Source organism: Carcharhinus amblyrhynchos, unplaced genomic scaffold (assembly GCF_965287045.1).
Source record: "Carcharhinus amblyrhynchos unplaced genomic scaffold, sCarAmb.v2.hapA scaffold_644, whole genome shotgun sequence".
NCBI classification, from domain to species: domain Eukaryota; kingdom Metazoa; phylum Chordata; class Chondrichthyes; order Carcharhiniformes; family Carcharhinidae; genus Carcharhinus; species Carcharhinus amblyrhynchos.
In genome coordinates this window covers 62,501-83,536 of record NW_027650384.1, presented here as the reverse complement: position 1 = coordinate 83,536, position 21,036 = coordinate 62,501, and the positions used below count along the sequence as shown (strand labels likewise).

The 21,036-nt window shown below is 55.2% G+C and overlaps 1 protein-coding gene across 2 annotated transcripts; it reads left to right on the top strand.

Annotated features, from left to right (window-relative positions):
* Positions 1-278: 278 nt before the first annotated feature.
* On the top strand, positions 279-18,163 carry LOC145339736 (zinc finger and BTB domain-containing protein 38-like). Of its 2 annotated transcripts, none has more exons than XM_080184261.1 (2): positions 279-389; positions 13,509-18,163. In XM_080184261.1, exon 2 carries the CDS (start codon positions 13,522-13,524, stop codon positions 18,064-18,066), a length of 4,545 nt encoding a protein of 1,514 aa, XP_080040387.1. In that variant the 5' UTR covers positions 279-389; positions 13,509-13,521; the 3' UTR covers positions 18,067-18,163. The 2 variants fall into 2 exon arrangements, with proteins under 2 accessions (XP_080040387.1, XP_080040386.1); XM_080184260.1 differs by lacking the exon at positions 279-389 and adding an exon at positions 3,606-3,643.
* The last annotated feature ends 2,873 nt before the right edge of the window (positions 18,164-21,036 follow it).

Sequence of the window (21,036 nt, the reverse complement as noted above, 5' to 3'; positions counted from 1 at the left end):
CTGTCAGAGGGTCGGTGCTGAGGGAGTGCCGCACTGTCAGAGGGTCAGTGCTGAGGGAGTGTTGTATGTCAGTGTTGCCATATTTGTCCTGTGTGGTGTTTGGCCGCGGTCTGTATCCGTGAATGGTGATATGGGAGTGCGAATGGTTCCCTTGGCATGGTGCAGTGATTCTGGCTGTGTTGAGTCGTTATGGAGGGTGCGGTTTTGGGCCCAGTCGTCGCCCTTCATTCCTCGGTTGCCATTTACCCTGTGTGTCTCACAACAGGTGGCAACAACAACTGGCACTAAGCAGCACCTTGGACGTGGCAACACAGCACAAGCTGACTCGCTGCAATCCAGTCACTGAGTCACAGCGGCAGATAGAACTGACAGGTCAACAAGGAGCTCAGGTAAAGTGGTCAATGTTAGGGAGTGCCTTGAAACAGGAGAGACAGACAGAGAGGGAGAGACAGAGAGAGAGGGAGAGAGAACAGAGAGCGGAAGAGAGAGAGGGAGAGACAGAGAGAGAGAGACAGAGAGAGAGAGGGGAGGAGGGAGAGAGAGAGAGAGACAGAGAGAGAGACAGAGAGAGGGAAAGAGAGACAGAGAGAGAGGGAGAGACAAAGAGAGAGAGACAGAGAGAGAGACAGAGAGAGGGAGAGACAGAGAAAGAGGGAGAGAGGGAGAGACAGAGAGAGAGAGAGACAGACAGAGAGAGAGAGAGAGAGACACAGAGAGAGAGAGGGAGAGACAGAGAGAGAGAGAGGGAGAGGCAGAGAGGGAGAGGCAGAGAGAGAGACAGAGAGATACAGGGAGAGATACAGGGAGAGAGACAGAGAGCGAGAGAGAGGGAGAGACAGAGAGAGGGAGAAACAGAGAGAGAGACAGGGAGAGATACAGGGAGAGAGAAAGAGAGAGAGACAGAGAGGGAGAGACAGAGCGAGAGAGAGGCAGAGAGAGATACAGGGAGAGAGAAAGAGAGAGGGAGAGAGAGAGAGACAGACAGAGAGTGAGAGAGAGACAGAGAGAGAGAGTGCAAGAAAGAGAGAGAGAGAACGACAGAGAGAGACAAAGAGAGAGAGAGTGCAAGAAAGAGACAGAGAGAGAACGACAGAGAGAGACAAAGAGAGAGAGAGACAGAGACAGAGTGAAATAGACATCAAGACAGAGAGAGAGAGAGAGAAAACAGACAGAGAGAGACAGAGAGACATAGAAAGAGAGAGACAGACAGAGAGAGATAGAGAGACAGAGACAGAGAAAGTGAGACAGAGACAGTCAGACAGAGACACAGAGAGCGAGAGCAACAGAAAGATACAGAGAGAGAGAGAAAGATAGAGAGAGACAGAGAATGAAGAGAGACAGGGTAGGGGTGGGGTTGGAGAGAGGGAGAGAGAGAGAGAGAGAAGGAAAGAGAAAGAGATGGAGACAGAGAGACGGAGCATGGTAGAGAGGGAGAGAGAGAGACAGAGACAGAGAAAGCAAGACCAAAAGAAAAAGAGAGAGAGAGAGAGAGCAAAAAAGAGACAAAGAGAGAAAAGAAAGAGAGAGAGATGGAGAAAAAGAGAGAGGGAAAGAGGAGAGAGACAGAGAGAAAGAATGACAGAGACGGAGAGAGACAGAGAGAGAGAACAACAGAGAGAGAGAGAAAGACAGAGACAGAATAGGACAGAGGGAGACAGAAACAGAGAGAGGGAGACAGAGATAAAGAGAGTCAGAGAGATAGAGACTGAGAGAGGGAGGGAACGACAGAGAGTCAGACAGACAGAGAAAGAGACAGAGACAGAGAGACAAAGAGCGAGGGAGAGACAGAGACAGACAAAGAGAGAGACAGAGAAAAAGTTTTGGGTGGGAGATCGAGAGCGCAGTTCTCCAGCAGCTGAAGTCATGTTGCTTAACCCTTTCAATACTTGGCCCGGATCAGAGTTTAACCCCTTCAATACTGAATTGTGTCAGAGTTTAACTCCTTCAATACTGAATTGTGTCAGAGTTTAACCCCTTTAATACTGAATTGTTTCAGAGTTTAACCCCTTCAATATGGAATTGTATCAGAGTTTAACCCCTTCAATACAGAATTGTGTCAGAGTTTAACCCCTTTAATACTGAATTGTATCAGAGTTTAACCCCTTCAATACTGGGCCCAGATCAGAGTTTAACCCCTTCAATACTGGGCCCAGATCAAGTTTAACCCCTTCACTAGTGAATTGTATCAGAGTTTAACCCCTTCAACACTGGGCCCGGATCAGGGTTTAACCCCTTCAATACTGGGCCTGGATCAGAGTTTAACCCCTTCAATACTGGGCCCGGATCAGGGTTTAACCCCTTCAATACTGGGCCCGGATCAGAGTTTAACTCCTTCAGTACTGGGCCCGGATCAGGGTTTAACCCCTTCAATACTGGGCCCGGATCAGAGTTTAACTCCTTCAATACTGGGCCTGGATCAGAGTTTAACTCCTTCAATACTGGGCCCGGATCAGCGTTTAACTCCTTCAATACTGGGCCCGGATCAGGGTTGAACTCCTTCAATACTGGGCCCGGATCAGAGTTTAACCCATTCAATACTGAATTGTGTCAGAGTTTAACTCTTTCAATACTGAATTGTGCCAGAGTTTAACCCCTTCAATACTTAATTCTATCAGAGTTTAACCCCTTGAATACTGAGCCTGTATCAGAGTTTAACCCCTTCAATGCTGAGATAGTGTGAGAGTGTTTAACCCTTTAGTGCTGTCTATGAACGCCAGTATTCTTTGTTTGCCACTTTTCTTTCTGATCCTCTTCCTTTAATATTGTGAGACAGCTCTCCTTCCCCTTGTCTGTCCGTTTCCGTGATTCTCTCTGTTTTGCTCTTTGTCTAATATCGTATTCCAGTTTCTTCCTTTGTCTAAGTCTCATTCTCTTCCATTTCTTTCTCTCTCTCTCTTGCTCACTCTCTATGGCCCTCTCTCTCTCCCTCCCTTGTATTTTTCTCTCTCACTCTGTATCTCTCTCTTTCTTGTATTCTCTCTCTCTCTCTCTCTCGCCGTCTGTGTGTGTGTGTCTCTCTCTCTTTTCCTCTCTCTATCTCTCTCTTTCTCTCTCTAGCCATGTGTTTCTCTCTCTCTGGCCATCTCTCTCATTCTCTCTCTCTCACTCCCTGTTTTTCTCTGTTTTCTCTCTCTCTGTTCTCTCCCCTTTTCCTCTCTGTCTCTCTCTCTCTCTGTATCTCCCTCTTGCTCTCTCTCTCTCTCTCTCTCTCTGTCTCTGACCTGCTGTCTCTCTCACTGTTACGCACTCTCTCTCTGTTTTCTCTCTCTGTCTCTCCCTCTTGCTCTCTCTCTCTCTGGCCCTCTGTCTGTCTCTGTCTCTCTCTCTGTTTTCTCTCTCTCTCTCTCTGTTCTCTCTGTTTCTCTCTCTCTATTCATATATAACCATAGAATCCCTACAGTGCAGAAGAAGGCCATCTGGCCCATCGAGTCTGCATCGACCACCCAGGCTCTATCCCCGTCACCCCACACATTTATTTTGTTAATTCACCTGACACTGAAGGGAAATTTAGCACGGCCCAATGCACCCTAACCAGCATGTCTTTCAGACTGTGGGAGGAAACCAGAGCACCCGGAGGAAACCCACGCAGACACGGGGAGAAGGTGCAGACTCCGCACAGACAGTGACCCGAGATGGGAATCAGGTGCCTGGTGCTGTGAGGCAGCAGCACTAACCACCTACCTTCTTGAAATCATGATGTGGAGATGCTGGCGTTGGACTGGGGAAAACACAGTAAGAAGTCTCACAACACCAGGTTAAAATCCAACAGGTTTATTTGGTAGCAAACGCCACTAGCTTTCGGAGCGCTGCCCCTTTGTCAGGTGGACTCACCCGATGAAGGAGCAGCGCTCCGAAAGCTAGTGGCGTTTGCTACCAAATAAACCTGTTGGACTTTAACCTGGTGTTGTGAACCTTCTTACTGCTCTTGAAATCAGACACCCAGTTTGACCTCTACTACACACTGTGGGAGTGAATTCCACACATTCACCACCCTCTGGGTGAAGTCCGAAAAGGTTTCCTCCTTATCCTCAAACTAAGACGCCTAGTTCTGGACTCCCCAGTACAGGAATCAGCGTATGACTGAGTCCTGTGTTAAAGAGGTGCCTTTCAATGAGGAAGCTGAAGAACCAAGAGGCTTGTTCCTTTCTCAGCCCCAACTCTTTGTTTTTGCGTTTGATCTTATATTCCATTCTCAATGTTGTTCGTGGCAAAAGTCCCAGAAATCTCTGCCGCACAGTTCTTATCTGCTCAGATTGTCTGTGGAACTACCCACTTCCTGACAGGCTAGGGTCACTCGAAGCACAATATGAACAGAGTTTCCATGGCGACAAGGCTTTTCATTATTTTTAGAGAGAGTTCAAGTGCATAAGTGTGTGTGTGAGTGTGTGTGTTGTGTGTGAGTGTGTGTGTGAGTGTGTGTTGTGTGTGTGTGTGTGAGTGTGTGTGTGTGATGTGTGTGTGTAAGTGTGTGTGTGTGTTTGTGTGTGTGTGTGTTGTGTGTGAGTGAGTGTGTGTGTCTGTATGACTGTGTGTGTGTATGTGTGTGTGTGTGTGTTTGCATGACTGTGAGTGTGTGTGAGTGTATGTGTGTGGGTTTGTGTGTGTTTGTGTGTGTGTTGTGTGTGAGTGAGTGAGTGTGTGTGTCTGTATGACTGTGTGTGTGTGTGTGTGTGTGTGTGTGTGTTTGCATGACTGTGAGTGTGTGAGAGTGTGTGTGAGTGTAATTGTGTGTGTGAGTGTGTGTGTGTATGTGTGTGTTGTGTGTGAGTGAGTGTATGTTGTGTGTGTGTGTGTGTGTGAATGTGTGTGCGTGTGTGCGCGCATGTGTTTGTGGGATAGAAAGGGGTGAGGACAGAGATAAAGAGACAGAGAGAGAGAGACGACTTTAAAGTTTATTAGTGTCACAAGTAGGCTTACATTAACATTGCATTGCACAAAGAATTACAGTACAGGAACAGGCCCTTTGGCCCTCCAAGCCTGCACTGACCATGGTGCCCCCCGCCCGCCGACCCCCCCACCCCCTGCCTGAACTAAAACCTCCTACCCTTCCGGAGACCACATCCCTCTAGTCCCATCCTATTCATGTATTTGTCCAGACGCCTCTTAAAACTCACCACCATCTCTGCTTCCACTCCCTCCCCCGGCAGCAAGTTCCAGGCACCCACCACCCTCTGTGTCAAAAAACTTGCCTCGTACATCTCCTTTAAACCTTGCCCCTCGCACCTTAAACCTGTGCCCCCTAGTAATTGACACTTAAGCCCTGAGAAAAAGCTTCTGATTATCCATCTGCCCATGCCCCTCATAACCTTGGAGACTTCTATCATGTCACTGTGAAAATCCCCTAGTTGCCACACTCTGGCGCCTGTTTGGGTACACCGAGGGAGAATTTAGCATGGCCAATCCATCTAACTAGCACATTGTTGGATTGTGGGAGGAAGCCGGAGCACCCGGAGGAAGCCCATGCAGACACAGGGAGAACGTGCAAACTCCACACAGGCAGTGACCCAAGCCGGGAATTGAACCCAGGTCCCTGGTGCTGTGAGGCAGCAGTGCTAACGTGCTGTGCCATCGTGCCTCCCCAGAGTGGCAAAAAATGAAAAGACAGAGAGAGAGAGGGAGGGGCAAAGGAACAAGAACAGAGAGAGTGAGACAGAGAAGCACATTGGCACAGTGGATAGCACCGCTGCTTCACAGCGTCAGGGACCCAGGTTCGATTTGAGCCTCAGTTCACTGTCTGTGTGGAGTCTGCACGCTCTCCCCGTGTCTGCGTGGGTTTCCTCTGGGTGCTCCGGTTTCCTCCCACAGTCCAAAGATGTTCGGGTTAAGCGGATTAGCCATGCTAAATTGCACCACAGTGTCCAAAGATGTGTAGATTAGGTGGATAGGCCATGCTAAATTGCCCCTTAGCGTCCAACAATGTGGGGGTTAGGGGGATTGGCCATGGTAAATTGTCCCTTAGTGTCAGGGGGATTATCAGGGGAAATACATGGGGTTATGGGGATAAGGCCTGAGTCAGATGGTGGCCAGTGCATGGCCTGAATGGCCTCCTTCTGTAGGGGTTCTATGATCCCATCCCTCTTAACTGACTCTCTGAAATGACCAAGTGAGGCACTCAGTTCATTCGGGAAGGGAGGGAGAGAGAAAGAGAGGGAGAGGTGTCAGCAAACCGATAGTGGGGAAGCAGACCATGTAAAGCTCGTGGCGTAGGGTGAAGGCAGTGGATGAAACCTCTGCCAATTTACACAGGAACAGGATTCAGGATGTTGCTGTAAATTCGTCCCCTTCAATACTGAGCTCCACGTCGTCACGTACAGAGCCAGTCATGCAAAGGCCAGAGGTCCTTTTGTAAATCAGCATTAGGAGGAGGTGGTTTTGTACATAGAAACATTAGAAACAGCAGTAGGCCACTCGGCCCTTCAAACCTGTTCCACTATGCATTTTAACCATAGCTCATCATCATAGCTCCATATTCCGATGCCCCCTTACCATCCCACCCCCCCACCCCCCACCATATCCCTTTAGCCCCAATAGCTATATCTAATTCATTGAATCATGAAATCCCTACAGTTCAGAAAGAGACCACTCAGCCCATCAGGTCTGCACCCTCAGCAATCCCAGCCAGGCCCTATCCCTGTAACCCCATGAATTTACCCATGCTAATCATCCTGACATTAAGGGAAAATCTAGCATGGCCAATCCACCTAACCCGCACATCTTTAGACACAAAGGGGCAATTTAGCATGGCCAATCTGCTTAACCTAGGCATCTTTGGAGTGTGGGAAGAAATTGGAGCACCCAGAGGAAACACATGCAGACACGAGGAGAATGTGCAGACTCCACACAGACGGTGATCTGAGCCCAGAATCAAACCCAGGTCCTGGCGCTGTGAGGCAGCAGTGCTAACCCACTGCGTTTCCAATTACTGATTTAGCACGGCCAATCCGCCAAACCTGCTCATCAAGTTTTTGATACAGTGGGTGCCTGGAACCCGCTGCCAGGGGAGATCGTGGAAGCAGATATGATCATGACTTTTAAGGGGTGTCTTGACAAATACATGACTAGGATGTGAACAGAGGGATATGGTCCCCGGAAGGGTTTTAGTTCAATTGGTCAGCACGGTCAAGTGCAGGCTTGGAGGGGCCAAAGGGCCTGTTCCTGTACTGTAATTTTCTTTGTACTTTGTACTTATCCTGAATATCCCAGAATGTGCCAAGGAAACTTGTGAGGGCACCTTGCCGTTGGGGAACTTTCCCTAGTGGGTGAGTTGTGGGTACAGTAGCCATGAAGCTGTAACAGTGGGTCCTGATTGTCCAGGGTGCGGGAATCAGTGGTCCTGATTTCGAGCCCTCACCAACTGTTCCCCATTTGGAGTTAAAGCTTCCTCGTCTTCTTCCAGTGAGTAAGAAAAATTCCCTCTTGTATTGCACACAAACTGATAGAATGGAACCTCTGCTGCATTGTGGTGGGTCTGTATTTTGGTAGGCCTGTGTTGTGGTAGGCCTCTGCTGTGGGGCCTGTGTTGTGGTCAGCCTCTGCTGTGGGGCCTGAGTTGTGATGGACCTCTGCTGTGGGGCCTGTGTTGTGGTCAGCCTCTGCTGTGGGGCCTGTGTTGTGATGGACCTCTGCTGTGGGGCCTGTGTTGTTGGTGGGCCTGTATTTTGGTAGGCCTCTGCTGCGGGGCCTGTGTTGTGATGGACCTCTGCTGTGGGGCCTGTGTTGTTGATGGGCCTGTATTTTGGTAGGCCTGTGCTGTGAGGCCTGTACTTTTTTTTAAATTCATTTGTGAGACATGGGCGTCACTGGCTGGGTCCAGCATTTATTGCCCATTCCTAGTTACCCTTGGAGGGCAGTTGAGAGTCACCCACATTGCTGTGTCTCTGGAGTCACATGTAGGCCAGACCGGGGTAAGGACAGCAGATTTCCTTTGCTAAAGGAACGAGATGGGTTTTTCCGACAATGGGTCATCAGGAGATTCTTAATTCCGGATATCTTTTTGTTGAATTCGAATTTCATTATCTGCCGTGGTGAGATTCGAACCTGGGTCCCCCAGAACACTAGCTGAGTTTCTGGATTAATAGTCCAGTGATAATCCCACTAGGCCATCACCTCCCCAGTGATTGGCTGTGCTCTGCTGGACCTGGGTGATGATCGGCTGGATTCAGGTCAGCCTGTGTTGTTCTGGGTTGGTGTTGTAATGTGTACATGTTATTAGTTGGTGTTTTGATATGCTGTTGTTGAGATGATCTTGGAGTATATAATTTGCTTTTCCATGGGCCACTATTGTCATTGGCCCATGTTGCTGCAACATAATATTTCCATGGCCCTGTGTTTCCATGGGCCTGCATTGCCATGGCCCTGTGTTTCCATGGGCCTGCATTGCCATGGGTCTGCGTTTCCATGGGCCTGCATTGCTATGTGCCTGTGTTGCCATGGCTCTGTGTTTCCAAGGGCCTGCATTGCTATGTCCCTGTATTTCCACAGGCCTGTGTTTCCATGGCCCTGCATTGCCATGTGCGTGTGTTTCCATGGGCCTGCATTGCCATGTGCATGTGTTTCCATGTGCCTGTGTTGCAATGGGTCTACGTTGCCATTGGCCCTGTGTTTCCATGGGTCTGCATTTCCTTGCATCTATGTTTCTATGGGCCTGTGTTGCAATGGGCCAATGTTTCAATGGGTCCACATTGTCATGGGCCTGTGTTTCCATAGTTCTGTGTTTCCATGGGCCAATGTTGCAATGGATCTATGTTGTCGTGGCCCTGTGTTTCCATGGGTCTGCATTTCAATGGGCCTGTGTTGCCATGGATTTGTATTGCTATGGGTCTGCGTTGTTATCATAGAATCCATAGAATTCCTATAATGCAGAAGGAGGCCATTTGGCCCATCGAGTCTGCACCTACAACAATCCCACCCAAGTCAATAAATAGCCTGGTGTTTATCAGAAATTAGTTAATTACTAATTTGAAATCACACGCAATCCAATTACTAATTTACCAATAGTTAAATGATTAATTCATGGCTAATTAATTAGATATGTGATTAGTTAACTCCAGTGTAGGATGTTAAAGGGCTCTAGTTCTTTTATTCAATCTTCTCACATGGGCATCACTAGCTAGGCCCAGTGTTCATTGCCTATCCCTAATTGCCCCTGGAGAATGTGGTGGGTGAGCTGCCTTCTTGAACACACTGCAGTCCCTGTGTGGTGTAGGTACACCCACAGCGCTGTTAGGGAGGGAGTTCCAGCATTTTGACCCGGCAACGGTGAAGGATCGGCCAATATATTTCCCAGTCAGGATGGTGAGTGGCTTGGAGGGGAACCTGCAGGTGGGGGTGTTCCCAGGTATCTGCCACCCCGTGTCCTTCTAGATGGAAGTGGTCGTGAGTTTGGAAGGTGCTGTCTAAGGAGCCTTGGTGAGTCGCTGCAGTGCATCTTGTAGATGGTACACACGGCTGTCACTGAGGGTGGGGGGAGTGAGTGTTTGTGGATGGGGGGCCGGGGCTGCTTTGTCCTGGATGGTGTTGAGCTTCTTGAGTGTTGTTGGAGCTGCCCCCATCCGCAAGTGGGGAGTATTCCATCACACCCCTGACTTGTCCTATGTTGTGTGGGGCTGTATTGTGTAGGGCCTGCGTTGTGCAGGGCCTGCGTTGTGCGGGGCCTGTGTTGTGCGGGCCTGCGTTGCGCAGGGCCTGCGTCATGCGGGTCCTGCGTTGTGTGGAGCCTGCGTTGTGCAGGCCTGCGTTGCGCGGCGCCTGCGTCATGTGGGTCCTGCGTTGTGTGGAGCCTGCGTTGTGCGGGGCCTGCGACACACAGGGCCTGCATTGTGTGGGGCCTGCATTGTGCAGGGCCTGTGTTGTGTGGGGCCTACATTGTGCAGGGCCTGTGTTGTGTGGGGCCTGCGACGCACAGGACCTGCCTTGTGTGGGGCCTGTGTTGTGATACTAATATCTCAACTGATGTGAGTGGAAACTGTCAGATGTGATGACAAAACTTTATTTGCTGAGAATTTCTTTGAGATATCTGGAGGTACGCACTCTGTAAATGCAACTCTCTATCGTTATCCTTCTGAAGCAGAAATATTAACTGCATTTGACCGACGGGCAGTAGGCAGCAGTGTGTTTAACTTCACAAGAAAGCATTAATTATCTAATATTTCACAGCCTCCTACACCCCCTCCCTATCTCTGTAACCTCCTCCAGCCTCTACAACCCCACCCTATCTCTGTATCCCCCTCCAGCCCCCTACACCCCCTCCCTATCTCTGTAACCCCCTCCAGTCCCTACATCCCCTCCCTATCTCTGTAACCTCCTCCAGCCCCTACATCCCCTCTCTATCTCTGTAACCTCCTCCAGCCCCCTACCACCCTTCGAGATCTCTGTGCTCCCCCCAATTCCAGCCTCTCAAGCATCCCCCGATTCCCATCGCTCCACCATTGGCAGCTGTGCCTTTAGCTGCCAGGGGGCTGGAGGACCCTAACTCTGGAATGCCTCCCCCCACCACCTCCAAACTCTCCACCTCTTCTGTCCTTGAAACTGCCTCTTTGACTGAGCTTTTCCCCTGTCCCAACCTCCCCTGGTGAAGTGGTTATCAGAGTGACTGAATATCAGAGTTATTGAAGGGTTAGGATTAGGGTTAGCATTTTGGGGTTGGACCTTAGGGTTAGGTTTAGATTTTGGGATCGGACTTTAGGGTTTGGGTTAGGTTTCTGGGATTGGACTTTAGGATTAGGGTTAGGATTTGGGGTTGGACCTTAGGGTTAGGGTTAGGGTTAGGTTTTTGGGGTGGACCTTGGAGTTAGGGTTAAGTTTCTGCGGTTGGAATCTTAGGGTTCGGGTTAGGGTGGATAAATACATGAGGAGGAAAGGAACAGAAGGATATCTGACCGGGGGAGATGAAGAGACTGGTTTGGAGCAGAAACACCAGCACTTACAGAAGGGCTGAATGGCCTGTTTATGTTCTGTAAATGCTAAATAGTTCTGTGCTTAGTGTCAGGCATTTTTGACAAGCGTTCCTGTGAAGTGTCATAAAAAGCACAACATTAATGCGCATTGTCACCTGGATGTTATTGTAAAAAGCTGTTTAATTTAACCGTGGGGATATCTCAGTCTCTGGACTCTGAGTGGTTTAAGGCCTCTGGCTCCATCAGGCAGAGTGTGGTCTCCTTGTCACACAGGGTCCCGAGCTCACACACTGTGAGTGGAGATAGCTGTCAGTCTGACTGTCACTGTGGCGTGGAGCCACAAGGGAGTGGGCTGTATTCAGACAGGCTGGATATCAACACACACTCACTCACACTCACACATAAAGACACACACACACACACTCACACAAACTCTCACACACTCGCATTCACATTCACTCACACACACACACTCAGTCTCACACTCACACACATGCACACTCACACGCACACTCTCTCTCTTTCACACACTCTCTCTCACATACTCTCTTTCATCCGCTCTCACACACACACACACACACATACTCGCACACGCACACACACGCATGCATTCACACACACACACACACACACACTCACAAATTTCAGAGACACACAGTGAAACGCCATGTCTGACATTGAACTACCAACTCTTCCTTTAATCTCGATGAATACAAAGTCTGCTTCCCCCAGCCTCTCCCACCCGAGGATCTCTGAAAGGAAGACTTCAACCAAAACAACATTTTTCTTGAAAGAGAAAGAGAGCTTGTTGTTCTTAATCGCTCGCTGCTGAGTTGAGAGGTCAGCGAATTAAACACATGATTCAGTTTGACAGTCCAGCGTGGCACTCAGGGTGGGGTGGAGGGGGGGAGCGGGGGTTGGTGAGGGTGGGGTGGGGGTGAACAAAATGCCTCATTTCCAACTCGGTGACATGTCGGAAATGCAACGCGTTCTCTAAACTGCCGAGATCCCAGTCCAGCGTTTGTATCTGGATCGATAGCTGCGAGGAGACCATTTATCTGGCTGCCATCCCCAGGGGACGGTGCGATGTGTAAATTAACTCAGAGTACAGTAAACTCAGCCCTCCCCACCCATCCCCTGAACACAGTTACTCAGCTGTTGGGCACTGGAATGGGAACGGCACATCTTAAAACACAAATCCCGTTTCCCACCACCCCACACCAAAAACTGCTGAATCACCCTGAGAAATCCACTTCAAAACTCAGATCAAAAGCTCTGAGCATGGCGGGCACAGTGGGTTAGCACTGCAGCCTCACAGCGCCAGGGACCTGGGTTCAATCCCAGCGGCACGGTGACACAGTGGGTTAGCACTGCAGCCTCACAGCGCCAGGGACCCGGGTTCAATCCCAGCGGCACGGTGACACAGTGGGTTAGCGCTGCTGCCTCACAGCGCCAGGGACCCGGGTTCAATCCCAGCAGCACGGTGACACAGTGGGTTAGCACTGCAGCCTCACAGCGCCAGGGACCCGGGTTCAATCCCAGCGGCACGGTGACACAGTGGGTTAGCGCTGCTGCCTCACAGCGCCAGGGACCCGGGTTCAATCCCAGCAGCACGGTGACACAGTGGGTTAGCACTGCAGCCTCACAGCGCCAGGGACCCGGGTTCAATCCCAGCAGCACGGTGACACAGTGGGTTAGCGCTGCTGCCTCACAGCGCCAGGGACCCGGGTTCAATCCCAGCAGCACGGTGACACAGTGGGTTAGCACTGCAGCCTCACAGCGCCAGGGACCCGGGTTCAATCCCAGCGGCACGGTGACACAGTGGGTTAGCGCTGCTGCCTCACAGCGCCAGGGACCCGGGTTCAATCCCAGCAGCACGGTGACACAGTGGGTTAGCACTGCAGCCTCACAGCGCCAGGGACCCGGGTTCAATCCCAGCAGCACGGTGACACAGTGGGTTAGCGCTGCTGCCTCACAGCGCCAGGGACCCGGGTTCAATCCCAGCAGCACGGTGACACAGTGGGTTAGCGCTGCTGCCTCACAGCACCAGGGACCTGGGTTCAATCCCAGTGGCACAGTGACAGTGGGTTAGCGCTGCTGCCTCACAGCGCCAGGACCCAGGTTCGATTCTGGCCTCGGGTCACTGTCTGCATGGGGTCTGCATGCTTTTCCCCCAGCCCAGTGTCTGTGTGGGTTTCCTCAGGGTGCTCCGGTTTTCTCACACAGTCCAAAAGATAAAGTACAAAGAAAGTTACGGCACAGGAACAGGCCCCTTTGGCCCCTCCAAGCCTGTGCTGACCGACTGAACTAAAACTCCCTACTCTTCCGGGGACCATATCCCTCTATTCCCATCCTCTTCATGTATTTGTCAAGACGATCATATCTGCTTCCACTATCTCCCCTGGCAGCGAGTTCCAGGCACCCACCGTGTCAAAAACTTGATGAGCAGGTTCATTGTCTTTCACTAACTCCCACCTTGTAACACTGTGTGATTACCATGGCCAATCCACCCTAACCTGCACATCTTTGGACTGTGAGTGATGATTTGAAGGAATGGACCCTTCAGCCCCTCTAACGATCTTTCCCTCTTTTTGTCTTGTGTTTGCTTGGCAGGTGCGAAGGCAAAATGGCTTCCGGCTTTGAGGTGGTGGATAGAGGTCATTGCAAGGTTCTCCTTCACGAACTGAATGAGCAGCGGATACAAGGCATCTTCTGTGACGTGACCATCGTGGTGCAGGACAGCAAGTTCAAAGCCCACAAGAACATCCTGGCGGCCTTTAGCCGTTACTTCAAGGAGCTGTTGGCCAGCCAGGGCCTCTGGGCCATGGAACCGGTGTTGGAACTGAGGGAGATGAAGGCCGAAATCTTTGCTAAGATCCTCAACTTCATCTACAGCTCCCGGGTGGTGGTGGAGAGGCTGGAGGAGGCAGATGACCTGGCGAGCGCTGGACACCGGCTGGGGATACACTTCCTGAAGGAGCTGCTGGACTTCCCCCCTCAGACCGGAACCTCTGACCATCGGCTGCCCTCCTCAGTGCAGTCCTCCCTCTCTCAATCGCCCGACCCTTCTCGGATGCCCGCCAAAGAGGGTGACCGCCGGGAATTCCAGAACGACATGCCGCTCAGGCTGTGGCCCACAGACTCGCCGTTCCCCCCGGAAACTCTGGCGGGCCCCACCTTCCCCATCGACCTGACAGCGCCCGCCATCCAGCGCCGTCCTGGCGAGGCGGACCGGCCTGCCCCCGCCGCCTACCGATCCCCAACCCCAGAGAGCGCGGCGGACCACCCCCCAGAGCATCCCGGCTCGGAACGGGAGGGAAGCGAACCCCGGCCGCGGAGAGAAGGCGGCGAGATCCGTGCCGATGAACGTTCCTCGCTCGACGGACTGTTCCAGGCAGACTTCCTGAAGGGAGCCTCTCGAGAGGCGGCGGAGGAGGTACACGAGGCGGCCAAGAGGCTTTACACCCTCAGCACCGCTGCCTTCCGCGGCCTGGGCTTCAACGTGGAGGAATCGGCCAACCCTGTCGCCCCCCCGCCCAAGGAACCCGCGGCGCCGGTGGCGGTGGAGGATCCCGGCGCGGCCTGGGTCCAGCCGCCGGTTAGCGCCTCGCCGGAAGGAGAAGGGGCGGGGGGCGTCACCCTGCCCGCCCCCTCCGCCGCTTACCCCCCCGGCGTCCTGACCTGCGGCCTCTGCGCCCGCTCCTTCAGCACCGTCGCCGCCCTCAGCCTGCACGGCAAACTGCACCGGCCCGGCAAGGCCCTGAGCTGCCGGCACTGCCGCAAGACCTTCGTCCACGTCAAGAGGCTGCACACCCACCAGACCCTGTGCCGGCGGGCCGGGGGGGCCCCCTCCCCGGGGGGCCGCAGGAGGAGCCTGACCGGGCCGGGGCCCGGGGGGGAGGAGGAGGAGGAGGAGGAGGCGGAGGAGGAGCCCCACCCGCCCCCACCGCCACCCCTGGACCTGCTGTTGGCGGAGAGCGGGGGCGGTGGAGTGGGGGGCGGACGGAAACTGCCACGAGACCTGACCGAGGAGGAACACTTCATTAAGGTGGTGGACGGGCACCTCCTGTACTTCTGTGCCGTCTGCGAGCGCTCCTACGTCACCCTGTCCAGCCTCAAGCGCCATGCCAACGTCCACTCCTGGCGCCGCAAGTACCCCTGCCGCTACTGTGACAAGGTCTTTGCCCTGGCCGAGTACCGCACCAAGCACGAGGTCTGGCACACCGGTGAGAGGAGGTATCAGTGCATCTTTTGCTGGGAGACCTTTGTCACCTACTACAACCTGAAGACCCACCAGAAATCCTTCCACGGCGTGGACCCCGGCCTCACTATCAGCCAGAAGACCCCCAACGGGGGCTACAAGCCAAAGCTCAATGCTTTCAAGCTCTACCGGCTGCTGCCCATGCGCTCCCAAAAACGACCCTACAAGACGTACAGCCACACCGTGTCGGCGGAGCTGCTGAAATTCGCCCACAGAGCGCCCGCCCCTCCGCCCGAGAGTGACTTATCTCAGCCCCCACCCGCCCCCAGACGCGACCAGGGGCAGAGCCCAGCCCAGGGCAGGCACAGCCCCGACAGACAGGTGACCCCCTCCGCTCCGGAGACGCTCCGTGGGCCGACGCACCGGGAATCTCCGGCGCTCCCTGTCCAGGACGGGGTCTCGCCGCAGTGCGGTTTCTCCGGCTGCAGGGCCGCCGCCACAGCGACCGGGGAGGGCCCGACCCCCCATCCTCCTCCCCCCGCCTCCCTCTTCCCCGAGGGGGCCGCGGCGGTCCCCTCCGTCATCACCTACGGCCGCCCGGCTCCCTCGGTCATCGTGCACAGCAACGCCCTGCTGCCGGCGCCCCCCCAGCGGGCCCAGTCCTCGGTCATCGCGTACAACGGCAGGTGCCCCCGGGAAGAGGAGGAGGGCCTGTCTGCCCGCCAGCCCTGCGAGACCCCGGCCTCGCCCCCCGACCGCCCGGCCAAGAGGCAGAGCTCCGGGGAGAAAGCCGCCAGTGCCTGCCCAGCCACCCCCAACCAAAGACACCTACGCCAGAAGGAGCCCAGGAGCCAGAAGCCAAAGAGACACCTCCTGTTGCCGGCCAGGGGCAAGGCGGTGACCTACGTGGCCAAGCCCGCGTGTGCGGGCGCTGCTGCCGAGAGCAGGGGCGCCCCCTTGTGCCAGATCACCATGCGCATCGGCGAGGAGGCCATCGTCAAGAGGAGGATCTCCGAGTCGGACCTGATCCGGGACAAGGACGGTGGCGGCAAGGGGAGGAGGAGGTGCGAGGGTCCCCAGACCGGGGGGAAGAAGAACGGCCCCCCTGAGGAGGCGGAGGAGGCGGGAGGGTCCCGGCAGAAGAGGAGCGACTACTTCCTGGGCAACGAGTCGGGCGAGGAGGTCAGCGATAACGACATTGACGACAATCTCTGGAGGCCATATTACTCCTACAAGCCTAAACGTCGGCCGGGGAGTTTCCACAAGGCAAAGAAATCGGGCTGGAGGAGGAAGCTGCGCTACCGGCACTCCCCACGCTGGCTCCAGAGAGCGGCCAAAGGTCCAGATCGAGAGGAGCGGCCGGAGCCCATGGACTGCCGCCCCCCGGAGCCGGACAAAGACAGCACCATCCAGCAGCCGGCGGATCCCTCCCAGCCCGGCTGCTCCTCCTCCTCCAGCCCCCTGACCCCCCGCCACTGCACCCAGGGGTCCTTCACCTGCCCCACCTGCGGAGAGGGGTTCTCCACACTCCGGAGCCTGCGGAAGCATGAGGAACGCCAGCCGGAGCCTGGCCAGCTGGGCTGCCGTTCCTGCGACAGGGTCGTCAGCCCGGCCAAGGCTCCAGGCCAGCACCAGGAGACGCACAAGCTCTGGCCCCCACCCGCCGCCGCCCCGCCCCAGGAAGCCCCCAGGCTGCCCCCGCCCCCCGGGGATGCCAGGAGAGCAGCAGGCCGGCACGCCTGTGCCCACTGCCCCAAGACGTGCAAGACCGCGGCGGCCCTCGGGAGACACCAGAAGCGGCACCTGGCAGGACAGAGGCCGGGGGCTACTCCAGCAGCCGGAAGGCTGGGCCACAGCCAAAATGGTCAGCTGGAGAGGGCGTCCCGGGGCGCCCTTCGCCCTTCGACCCCCGAAGAGGAGGAGGAGGAGGAAGATTGCTCACCAAGAGGGGACAGGAATGGAGTCAGCGGGATACCGAGGGCGAGCGAGGGAGAGAACCTCAAGCTGCTTCAGAGAAACGACCACCTGCCAACCATTGCACCTTACACCGAAGACTGTGCCAGCGGGGCCAGGGCCCCCGAAACCGAGATGTGCCCCTTGCTCCACCACGCCCAGAATCCCACCCACCTCCCCGGCAGAGAGACCCCGGGGCAGGAACTGGCAGGGCCAAAGGCCATTCCTCTGGGCCCGATGCACCAGTTGATGTTGACGCAGGGCGCGGAATCTCACAGAGCGGAGACGCCAGTGTCGCAGGGGATCTACACCACCGGTGGTGCCCCCCAGGAGCAAGAGGTGCTGCCGCTGACCTCTGGAGGGCAAAGCGTGCCCGACCCGCCTGCTACGGAGGACGAGGCCCAGGACGGGACGGCGATGCCACGTGCCGAGGACGACGGGGAAGGTTTGCCGCTGAGGGACGCTGGCGACGAGGTCCGAGACTTCCACACGCTGGAGGCCATGGGCGCCCGAGAGGCGGCGGGTTTCGAGGAGAGCGGGCACGGCCTGGAGCTGCCCAGGGACTCGGAATACCCCACCCAGGAGTACCCCCTACCCTTGCTCACCAGCGGAAACTGCCGCCTGCAGACCGGCCTCGAGGGCAAGGCCTTGGCTTTCCACCCGGGCGCCGCCCGCTTCAAGGAGGGGGGTGAAGACCTGAGCAAGGTGGCCTTGTACCAGGACCCCTACCAGCTGGTATACGGCCACCAGCTGCTGGCCGGTGCCTATCCCTACAACTTTGCCCACATCTCGCCCCTGCCCGTGGCCCTCAACATGGTAATCCGGGACGAGAAGGGGCAGCAGCTGCCCCTCCTGCACCGGATGTTCGTCTACCCCCCCACACCGTGCCGGGACGAGGCCGGCCCGCCCCTCCTGGCCCCCCCGCCCCCCCCGCCACTGGGTGCCGCAGGCAATGGCAGCCGTGACGACGCGGCCCGCGAGCTGTTGGCCGGTGAGAAGGGGACGTCGATGTACTGATTGACCCCTGACCCCAACCCACACCTGCCAGGAGAGGGGGAGGAGGAGGAGGAGGAGAAAGGGGGAGGGGAGGCCAGTCTTAGTACCTCAGATGTAGCCCCACGCTCACCACCCTCCCACTGCACCACCGCCCCCCCCCCCCCCACAACTCCGGCCAGGATATTGCACTATCAGGCAGAGTTAGCATGGGGGGAGGGGGTGGCGCTGAGAGGGTGGGGGGGGAGACGGTGTCTAGAGATTCCACAGGTCAAGTTGCCCGAGGTCACAGGTCAAACTGTGTAAGGTCATGGGTCAAACTGTCTGAGGTCATGTGTCAAGTTGGCCGAGGTCACGGGACAAGTTGCTATGAGGTCATGGGTCAAGTTGCCTGAGGTCACAGGTCATGTTGCCCAAGGTCACGGATCAAGTTGCCGTGAGGTCACAGGTCATGTTGCCCAAGGTCACGGCTCAAGCTGCCATGAGGTCATGGCTCAAGTTGCCCAAGGTCACGGGTAAAGTTGGATTTTCTTTTTGCTCGACCAAAGCCCTGAAAGGTTAAAGACCACCCCCCCCCCCCATACCCCTGTCCCCCCACCAGCATCGAGATAATGATAGCATCATTCCACCCCCTCAACCCGTGCTCTCACTATCGGTTAGAACTTTGGGGCCTCCCCCTTTGACCCCTGGGAAATAGATTTTTAACACCGTGGTGAGGTGGAGGAGGTGGGACAGGGCAGGGGGTGGGCAGGGGGTGGGTGGGGGGCATGGGAGTTGTCACCCTGGCGTTATGTCACATTCTCCAGAAGCTGGCGTTCAGAGGAGCTTCCAGTTACAGAGGGAGAGTCGGAACGGTCAGTGGCTGCACTGGTTCGAGTGACCTCTGACCCCGACTCCGGCTCCAATCCCGTCCCTCCGACAGGGAACGTCAGTTCCTGGCAAAGTAAACAAAATCCCCAAAGCTGGAGTCAAATGCAGACTAACCCGAAAGAGGCCATTTGGACCATCTGCTTCCTGCTAGCTGTTTGTACCCCTATACACACCACCCCCCCCGCCCTCCCACTGCTCTCTTCTGCCCCTCTCAGTGCAAACACCCATCCACTCTGACCACTTTCTCCATTGGTCTGTAGGGCTGTATGCCAGAGAGTTTGTTCTGCTGGGAGGTTGAGGGAGGTTAGAGAGCGAGGTGGACAAGTCTGTGCCAGGCATCGATATGATGGACAAGGCAACTCCCTTCCCTGGGGCTGAGATTCCCAGGATCCAGGAGCTTTGAGGATTTGGGCCAGAAATAGAGCGAGGGGAGGTGGGGGATGTTTGTCACTTGGATGCAGCGTAGAGTTAGACGCCCTGTGTTTGGGGCCTCAGGTACAAGGCCGAGTGTCCCCCTCCCACTGGGAAGCAATTGGTCACCCCAAGATTTAATCATTTCACTAATCCCTGCGTCCCAGGCAGCAGGGGGAGGCCATGAGTACCCCCACACACACCCTCATTCCCTCCCTCAATTTATAATTCTCACTATCTCTTCATGTGCCCCCAGCTCCTTCCCTATCCCCATAGCCTCCTTCAGCCCCTACACCCCTCCCTATCTCTGTAACTTCCTCCAGCTCCTACACCCCCTCCCTATCTCTGTAACCTCCTCCAGCACCTACACCCCCTCCCTATCTCTGTAACCTCCTCCAGCCCCTACACCCTCCCTATCTCTGTAACCTCCTCCAGCCCCTACACCCCCGCCCTATCTCTGTAACCTCCTACGACCCACCGAGATCTCTGTGCTCCTCCAATTCCGGCCTCTCGAGCATCGCCCTATTCCCATTGCCTTCAGCTGCCTGGGAGGAGGTCCTAAGCTCTGGAGTTCTCTCCCTAACTCTCCCTGTCCTCTCCCTCTCTCTTTCTGCTCATAAAGGCTCTCCTTTAACTTGATCTCTCCAACCTCCCAGTCCCTAACCTGAGTTGATATAGCTTGCTGTATCTGGTTAATAATCACCCCCTGGACGTGCCTGGGATGTTTTACAATGTGAATGAACGCCTGTTGCTGTAGCTTCTGGATGGAGGTGAGAGTTTCCTGCTTATTAGAGTTTTTATAGGAAGAGGCCCTTCGGCCCATCATGTGGGGACCAGCCCTCAGCCTCCTATCTCTTTACCAACAGTTGGTCTTGGACATTCTGTAACTCGATGTGAATCTCCATTGGATGGGCCGGGTTAAACTCATCTCCCCAACTTCTAACCAGCAGGAAGGTTCACACGGGCAGACCCAGACTGCCCAGGCCCAACCTGCCCCAAGCGCACACTCACCTCCCCTTCACACTGCTGATGCCCCACTGCTCACCCTCACCCCTCCCTCCCTCCCCTCCTTCCCTCCCCCTCCCTCACCCTCCTTCCCTCCCTCCCCTTACCCCCATCACCCTCCCTCCCCCTCCCCTCCCTCACCCTTCCCTCCCCCTCCCTCACCCTTCCCACTCTCCCCCCTCATCTTCCCTCCATCTCCCCCCTCTTCCTCCTTCACCCTCCCTCCATCTCCTCTCCATTTCCCCTCCCTCTTTCTCCCCTCCCTCTTTCCTCTCTCACCGCTCCCTCATCTCTCCTCTCTCCCCGCCCCTACCATATCCCTTTGTTCTCCCGCTTTCCTCGCTCCTTCCTCTGCCTTCTCCATCCCTCCTCCTCCCCTCCCTCTCTCCTCCTTCCTTTCTCCGTCTGTCCCTCCCTGTTTCTCCCTTTCTTCCCTCCCTCTCCCTCTCCCCTTCCCTCTTACCTTCCCCTTTCTCTCTCTCCCTCCACCTCCCTCTCTCGCCCTCTCAATCTCATTCCTCCCCCTCGCTGTCTCCCCTCCATCTCTCCTTCTCTCCTCTTCCCTTTTGCTCCTCTTACTTGCTCCCTCTGCTCTCTCTCTGTCTGTCTCTCTCTCTCTCTCTCCCTGTCTCTCTCTCTCTCTCTCTCTCCCTGTCTCTCTCTCTCCCTGTCTCTCTCCTCTCTCTCTGTCTCTCTCTCCCTGTCTCT